The 9332-nt window shown below is 35.4% G+C and overlaps 1 protein-coding gene across 1 annotated transcript; it reads left to right on the forward strand.

The window, feature by feature from the left end:
* Window positions 1-979: 979 nt before the first annotated feature.
* Window positions 980-8869, forward strand: polr1d (RNA polymerase I and III subunit D). The gene is made up of 5 exons (XM_082178487.1): window positions 980-1071; window positions 2108-2205; window positions 2432-2508; window positions 3334-3416; window positions 8365-8869. The coding sequence occupies exons 1-5, from the start codon at window positions 1036-1038 to the stop codon at window positions 8407-8409; spliced, it is 339 nt and encodes a 112-aa protein (XP_082034613.1). The 5' UTR covers window positions 980-1035; the 3' UTR covers window positions 8410-8869.
* Window positions 8870-9332: the final 463 nt, after the last annotated feature.

The raw sequence follows: 9332 nt of genomic DNA on the forward strand, positions 1-9332 counted from the left end.
CCTACAATGTCTTTTCCACCATGAAAGACGTAAAAAAAAAACAACAAAAAAAAACAAAAAAACATATACATATATAAATAGAAAAAAACATATAAACTATGAATAGGCTACAAACAGACTAGTGCAATATTTATATATAGTGTCTCTGCAAGTTTGGGTGCCTGAGTGATGACAGGTTCAATGAGTGTTTGACCCCTCAGTGTCCTACTTCAGAGATTCTCAAGAAGTAGGGTGCCCACAGCAAAACATTCAGGGGCACAATTCAAATTTTGTAAACAAACAAAATATATATTTACATAATCTTAATTGAAATGCAAAACAAAGTAAACCCCACTAAAAGTAAACATACAAATTACACTGAAATCAAAAAATGTATTTATAAAAAAAAACACACACAAAAAAAACAGAAGACGTGTCTTGTCATTGTTTTCTATTTTTAGATTTTTATTTCACAAATTCAATTCATACTGCAAGCTCACAACCAGTCTTTGTCACAATTCGGGTAAATTTGATTTATTTTGTATTGGCGCTGTCGAACACCTTGAGCAAACATAGAATCCTCATTAATGGCCGTTTCAAAAACCGGTCCGTGAACAACCGTAGTTTGCATGAATGAATATCTATTTCTGCAATATACTTCTTCAGCAGATGATTTTGCTAAACTAACACAATACAACAAGACAAAAGCGTAAGATACCACGACATTAAAACGTCACCATCGTATAAAAACTTGTAATATTGAGTTAATACATATAAAACACAAACCAACACATTCTCACCTGTGAAAGGTTATCCCATTTCTTCCGATAGTATCCAACTGCAGATTTAAATCTCGGAGGTTTCACAACCAGAAGCTGCGTAATGTTTTGCATCATTGATTCTAATTGTGAGTGACGACATATTGACCGTTCCAAGATGGCGTCCGCACCGACGTTTGCTGCGGTCAAATGCAGATTCTATTTATATTTCTATATGTGAGCGACCAGAACAAGCTGATGACACTGCGCATGCGCGTCTCAATACGACGAATGCAGCATGGCTGAACACGGGCAGAAACACGCGCTGGAGATGGTAAGTAAAACTTCATTCACGCTTTCATTTTTTGGTTTTAGTACAGCTTTTGGTCAAATTTGACGATTGTGAATGTTGTGTCTTGATGTATTCGTGGACTGCTAGACTGTAATATGTATCACTTCACTAGGCAGTGTGAGTGGTGTTTTGTCTGTGAAAATATTTGACATGTTTCTCCACTTTGACAAGTCAATACAAAGTAAATTATATACACTAGGTAGTACTATTAATTTTTATTTGCTTTTATATTTTTGAAAAGCAGACCCTGAGAAGTGATAATCATATATATATATATATATATATATATATATATATATATATATATATATATATATATATATATTACTAACATCTATATAACATTATTTATATAATATCTATAATGGATTTTGTATGATGTTATACTGTAGATGTTATTAATATGTTGCCATCTAAACATCTGCCTTTTCAAAATTTAGATGCCAAGAACCTTTATATTGAATAGACGCATATTATATATTATATTTTAATTATATTATGTTATGTTATATTATATAGATATTAGTAATATAAAGATATGATCACTTCTCAGGGCCTGCTTTTCAAAAATATAAAAGCAGATATGCAGCAGCAGGACATTAATAGTATCTTGAAAAAAATTATTTTATATTGACTTATCAAAGTGTTTTTGATAAGCATGTCAGAAGTACATTTCATATAGCTTTAAAGAGAATATATATAAATGCTATATAGCCTAACCCCCAAAGAGCACACTAAAGGCAACAGTTTTATCCAATTGATAAATGAATAAAGAAATTATTAATTATCAAAATAATCATTAGTTGCAGCCCTAGATCAATTATTTGTAGATTGTTCAGATTTAAACTATCAGATGAGTATCAAAACCATTTCATCTGTAGAGAATGTTGAATGTCATCTGATTTACATCCAAAAGTCTCTTTCACCATTTACAACATAAACTTCAGTATGAAGAGTGTTAAACCTCATGTTGCTGCTGAAACCACAGTCGTGATCAACAGTCTTCTACTCTTAATAGGTCCGGACAGATGGAGCAGATGAAGGTTGTGTGACGTTTGTGCTCCATGAAGAGGATCACACACTGGGCAACTCGCTCCGATACATGATCATGAAGAGGTAAGATAAGCTACCAGATTTAACTTATCTGTTTTTTCTTTTGTTTAGCCACCAACATCGGTTGTCTTTGTGATATCAGTGAGAACTTTGTTGAAACAAGTGATATGGACATTGCTATTAACAGGCACTGAGGTGAACATTTTGGCAGGATTGGCAATTGTACTTCTCTGCATCTGTCCGTCTTGGCAGTGTTTAGTTTGATTCATGTGTGACTTTGTTTCCTCAGTCAGGACGTGGAATTCTGCGGATACAGCATCACACACCCATCGGAAAGCAAAATCAACTTTCGGATACAGACTCGAGGTGAGGGAAGTCCTTTATTCAGCTCAGCATGTCATCTCTCACAGTTAAGGTCCTGGCTTTTTGTTGTAATGAAAACCACTAATTTGTAGGCAAAAGCATGAAGACGTGATGCAATAATTGTAGGTCAAACTGTTACATCTCTAGTAACATATCTAGTAACATGAGAAAAATCAGAATAGCGCCTGCACTGAGAGCCTGAATATACCGCAGTATACTTTAAGCAAAATTGAAAAACGAACTGGGATGACGCCATTTAGGACCAAATCCGGCCAAAATGAAGTTTGTTTGGAGTTTGTTGTGGGACTTTGAAACAGCTTGTCCAAGTGTAATTTTTAGAAATGTTCCAGATGCATACATGTAATGTTTGTAAACATGTTTCTTGCATTGTTTGTATTTGAATGAACAAATCATTAGATTGACACTTTTTGAAATTGCGTATATAAGTCTTAATTATCATTTCAAGAGGTCTTAAATTTGGGAATGGGAAAACAGGAATCGCAATATGGCTGAATGTGATTAATTATTAACTTCAAAACAGGCGATGGTTTTATTAAATGTGAGCGCTGCACGTTTGAAAGTAAAACTTGTTCTGTAGGCTCACACTTTCAGTTAAATTTTTTTATTTTACATTTTATATTATTTTATATATTTTTTATTTTACATTTTAGGGTTAGGGTTATTTATATATTTAATATAAATAATAATTTATAATTTTGATATTCCTTTTCTTAAAAAAGGTTAAAAGGCTGAAATGTCAGGTTTATCATGACTGTAGGCAGCATGTAAACATAAGAGTGTTCATTAGCTCTCTGATCAATGTTGCAGAAGGAACTCCAGCATCTGAACCTCTGCGCAATGGGCTGAACAACCTGACTGAAGTGTGCAAACATGTCTTGCAAACTTTTGAGGTAAGACTGAACATGGAAAGTATTATTTCCCTTTAGGGGTGGGCGATATACAGACAGAAATTTGACAACGGTATACATTACGATTGTTCAAAATGCTACCGTGTTTTTAAAAGTGATTTTCCACCATTCAAGCACAATGAGACGTGAAAGAGAACTCGATTCGGTTCTCATGATCTGACAGGCAGTTTTCTGTGCGCACACCCCTGAAGTGCACATACAGTGCATGTAACTACTGATTTGTTTTCTTACTTATTGCAATATTGGCTTATTTAACAGTCAAAGACATGTCAAAATGTCTGCTTTAAGGCTGGCGAATGTGACTTGATATGTCAGTAGAGCAATATGAAGTAGAGCTGCACCAGATGACTTAAATAGCTCTATCTGGATGGAGTTAATCATTCTAGAATGATTGATGTGATTTTGTTAGGATAGTTCACCCAAACATGAAAATTACCCCATTATTTACTCACCCTCAAGCCTATGTGTCAGACGAATACAATCGGAGTTATATTAAATAATGTTCTTGCTCTTCCAAGCTTTGTAATGGCAATGAATAGAGGATGAGATTTTGAAGCCCAAAAAAGTGCATCCATCCATCATAAACGTAATCCGCACGGCTCCAGGGGTTTAAAGGGATGGTTCAGAGTAAAATAAACCTAGGTTCCTTTGCACCATGACCTCGAGCCAAACACCCCCCAGAAGCCTTTTTTCCCTTGGTTGAACATTATTAAAGTTAGAGCTTATTTAGAGAAATCAGCTGGATGGCTTAGTGCAGGCGCTAATGGAACCAAGGATGTATCTCGTAAATTACCCAACTAATAATGCCCAGAATGGTACCAAACTTCTACAGTAGAACAAATAGGTTCTGTACTCATAAAACGAGGCATTGGAAAGTTTGTAAGTACATCAGGAGTTGATTTAAATAACACTTGCCTGATGGCTAATGCTACTGCTAACCGGACGTCGAGGTTACTTCCATTATTTGGCAAAACAATAAAATCCCATATTATTTATTTTAATTGAATATTAAATGTCCCCAACTAAGCAAGCTAAAAGCCAAAGGCGAAAGTGGCAAGGAACCAAACCTCCATCAGTGACAGAATGGAGAAAAAAACCTTGGGAGAAACCAGGCTCAGTCGGGGGCCAGTTCTCCTCTGGCCAACAAACGAACGAACAGTGTATGATTATGATCCAGGCAGCATTACAGGTCAGAAGGCAGGTTGGATCAGAACATTCCGAATATTTATCCAGTTCCATCTGGTTGAATAATGCCGCTTTGGCGTACAATACCAAATAGCAATAAAATATGTACCTAGGGGTGTGCGATATGACGATTTTTTATCGTGGACGATTAAAATGTCTCCACGATCTGGTTTTGAAGAAATATCGTAGTATCGCGCATTCTCAGTTGCTGTTCTGGCGCCTCTGTCCCTTACTGAACAACGCGACGTATATTCAGATCAAATGTTAACGCAGCAGAACGGGACACTGCAGTTTACAAAAGTTCATAATTTGCATGTGCTTTAATGCCTTGTCGGTTAAACATTTAATTCGCGTGCTGATGCGCTGTTCTAACGTGTGCGTTTCTCAGCGCGTACATGTGAAGCTCACATGCACTAAAGCCAGTCTACCAGCGCCTGGATACCAAGGGGCAACATTCTGATCTGAAAAATGAAGCCTACCCGGAAGTGCGAAAAACTGCAATACATCGAAAATCCGCTAGGGGAAGGTCCCAAAAGGGAGCAAATGTCCATAGCCCCCATGTTAAAATGTCCGTTTTCACAGCATAAAATCATGTTTTTACAGGTTGGTCCCATGGACTTTTATTGGATTTTTCGATAGGTTCCGAGTGCCTGACAACGGCGAGGGTAGTGAATTTTTTTCTAACTCGTTAGTTTAGATAGTATTTAGATATAAAATGTATGACAATAAGGGCGTGGTTAACTTTGATTGACAGCTTGATTGACAGCTGAAAGGCAGAATGACAACATAAGAAGCGCCATTTTTTAATACAGTTGACATATAATACTACTGTTTCTGTATCATGAAATGTAGTTTTAAGAGTTTTTCAGGCGAGAATGTAGTTGTTTAAAGCTCAAATCTGTGGTTTATTTATAAAGATTTATGAAAATTGTATCCAGTTGTGAGATCCAGCGATGACCGGGCGCTCGGCGCGATGTACCCCGCCTGGAGCAGCCTTTCATCGGCTAGACGTTTTGAGGTTTGCCGCTGACTCTGGCGTCTCTGTAGTGGTTAAACATGAGATATAATTCGTCTTGTCTATATCTAACGGGCGATTTTTGGTCTCGTGGGCAATCGTTTTGGCTGAGGGGAAGTTTCATAACTTTATAAGCTATATTTAACTTGTACCGTTGTATGGTTAGACTAGATCGAGCGCATGACTTTTTATGTTTGACTGAATTGTTTGCTTTATTTGTATAGCTTATTGTAACTTTACCTTTTACTTATACTTTTATAATAGCTAATATTGATAAAACTGAAATTTAACAAAAAGAGACTGGGTTGAGTTTTGTCATTTTAAATTTTAATACAACGAAGATGATCTGTAATGTTGTTTACTGCAACATCTGTTGTTTAGTACAAATGCACATATTGCCTGGACCATATTAAAATGTTTAATATTTTTATATTATATTTAAAACGAAAAGAGGCAGGTTTGTGTTTTATATTTCGTTTTGTTATAAATAGGCAAACGTTATGTGCAGTGAATATAATCAATACGCGTTGCCTGAACCACATTTGTGTGGCTATAATGTTTAAGATTTCTTTAAATGAAAACGAAAAGAGTTAGTATGGTGTTTTATAACATATTTCGTTGCCTAAAATATACACAGAGATAACCGGAGTAGCTGAGTGACGCGCGCTGCGTCAGAAGGTGGGCGGGGTTAGGGTTTCCCAAGATTTTCCAAGATGGCGCCGCCCATACCCCCCATAAACGGCTTCAAACCCGTTCTTCAGAAAGTCTATGGGTGACGTCACAGACGCTTTGTCCATATTTTTTACAGTCTATGCTGGATACTGGTCTAAGTTATCTTTCGAGTCTTATTGTGCTAATACTGTTATATACACACAAGGTTTACATAAACAAAGTCGGTGATGTCTAAAGTGAAAGCAAACTTGAGAAAATTGAGAGAAAATCTGCTTGTCAAATGCGTGTATAAAAGACGCGTCGAATGCAGCTCTTAAAGAGACAGTAGTAATAGTAAACACGCTGCCGTTTGTCCTTAAAGGGATAGTTCACCCAAAAATAAAAATGATCTCATTATTTACGCACTATAATGTTGTTCCAAGCCTTTATTAATTTCCTTCTAATATTTTTCTAATATTAATATTTTGAAGAATGTGGCTATCCAAACAGTAGCTGGTCCCCATTGACTTCCATAGGAGAAAAATATACTATGGAAGTCACATTCTTCCAAATAACTTTTATTTTCAACCGAAGAAAGAAACTTATTCGAGTTTAAAACAACTTGAGAGAGTAAATTATGACAATTTGACTTTTTAGGAGAAATATCCCTTTATTGTTAATAAAACAACAAAATGCAAAGAGAAAATCACTCACTGCTCTTGACTGATAACTTTAATAGTAGCTTTAATAAGTATCAATTTATAATTTATACAGTGAAGTCTATGTTTTGTTTTATTTTTATATTTGTTCATTTAATTACTTTCTTCAATGCTACTGTTAAATACACCTGTAGCTGAAAACAAAGCACTGTTTATTTAATTTGTATATTAAGTTGTGTGTGTAATGTGTATCTTTGATCTTAATATTTAATAACAAAGAAAATAATGACAAATATTTTTTATCTTTGCCCCGTCTGCCATTCTTTTTTATTTTATATTTTGTTACCTAAGGCTTTGTTTTTAAAATATGGACATTAGTTTGGCTGTAATGCTCAGTCACAAAATAGTAAAACCAACATAAAAAAGAATCGTGATAAAATCGTTAATCGTGATTTTCCTGAAAAAAATCGTGATATGATATTTTTACCATATCGCCCACCCCTATATGTACCCCTGATTCAAGATTCAAGCGTCTTTATTGTTATTTATGCTCACACATAACGAAATTTTGTATGAGACTCTCGGCTTTAAACGTTATCAAGAGCAAAAAATAACACAAACAATTATATAAACACTAGCAATTATAAACCCAGCTTTTAAATAGAAATATAAAATAGAGATAGAAATGTCAACTCTAAACACCTCAAGTAAGAACTAGACACTGGGATACATTGTATGTACCTAAGAGAAATAAATAATTAAATAGCAGCAGAGTAAATATAAACTAGAATGTAAATAAAGTCAAATAAAATAAAAACGAAGTGCGGTAATGCAACAGCAGTCAGAGTTATGTATTCAATATCCTTTTGCATCAGTAGGGGTAAGTGTGCGTGTGAGCGAGTAAGTGTGTGGCTGTGTAAGGAGGTTGCATGTGTGTATGACTGCGAGGGAGTGGAGGGGTGATGGCTTTCACAGCTCTAGGAGCATATTGATGTGTAACATACTTGTGAGTGAAGCCTATTACCCATTAAAATAGTTGAAGGCAGCGGGTCTCCAAGTGATTAGTCATTTATAATTATGTTTCAAGTTCCGTTTTGTGTAATAATGCGTTAAATATGAATTTTCTGATTATAGGCGAGGGGTGAACCAGCTCCAGGGAAAGTCTAAGGAGATGCGCTTCCCATTTAAAAACACATTTAAATAAATTTCCTTGAAATAGTTTTAAGTTACTTGTCACCGCACAACCTACACTTCTCAGCATAAACTGCTGATAAATGATTTATTAAAGCGTCTGCCCCCAAATTCCCCCCTTGGCGACGGGCCTGTTCTCAGGCAAAGATTCTGAAGTCATTTGCAAATACAATGTGTCATTACAAGATTCAAACAATGTTGTGTTTCTCTCTGATCCTGATTTAAACAGGCACGGATGAAAGCATTCAAGGATAAAGAAGAATCGATGACATGAAGATCTACACTTGTACAGTGCCGGACATTGATCTGCTGAAGAATGTAGAAGCTTTAGGAAGGAGTAAATGACAGTCAGACGTGTTCCTTGCAGTTCCTCTCTTTTTGTGAGGAAAAACAACAAAATCCTTTGAATTTGTATATTGATTTTTTTTGAGTACATGAACATTGTTTTGTGCCTGTGCACTAAAAAAAAAGTTTCAAAGGTTATAGCAATAGAGTATATATCCAGTAAAAAATTCTACTTATGAAAATAGTTGTAAAATGTATTTGATTCAGAATGTGTTTTAAAATCATGCAAGTAATGCATTTTCAAATATAAAAAACACATAAAAGGTCTTGGATTAATATTTATCTGCAGCATTTAACATGTATACAACAGATAAGTGCTGCAGGTGCTTTGATCTCAGATGATACATTTTGATAGAGCATTCCTGAACAATAAAAACAGTATGTATGTTTTTCGCAAGTCTTCATTCCTTCTCTCAGAGAGAGAGAGCTTTTGCACTTGACAACATTCTCAAGCTACATTTGGACTTAAAAGGGTTAGTTTGCCCAAAAATTCTGTCATCATGTACTCACCCTCATGTCGATCCAAACCTGTAAGATTTTCGTTTATCTTCGGAACACAAATGAAGATATTTTTAATGAAATCTGAGAGATTTCTGTCCCTCCGTTGACAGCTACGCAACTACCACTTTGACGCTTCAAAAAGTTCATAAAGAGATCGAAAAACTAATCCATATGAATTGAGCAGTTTAGTCCAAATTTTCTGAAGAGACTCGATTGGTTTTATTCGCATATAAACATTGATCAGTGAACATAAACAGAAGCACAAATGTTCTGCATAACACGAGAATGAACCTCGTTGGTTCTCGCATGTCAAGAGAACATGCTTAAGCTTCCGTTAACCACAACTGATGT

Source organism: Leuciscus leuciscus (assembly GCF_965113295.1).
Source record: "Leuciscus leuciscus genome assembly, chromosome: 8".
In the NCBI taxonomy this organism is placed as follows: domain Eukaryota; kingdom Metazoa; phylum Chordata; class Actinopteri; order Cypriniformes; family Leuciscidae; genus Leuciscus; species Leuciscus leuciscus.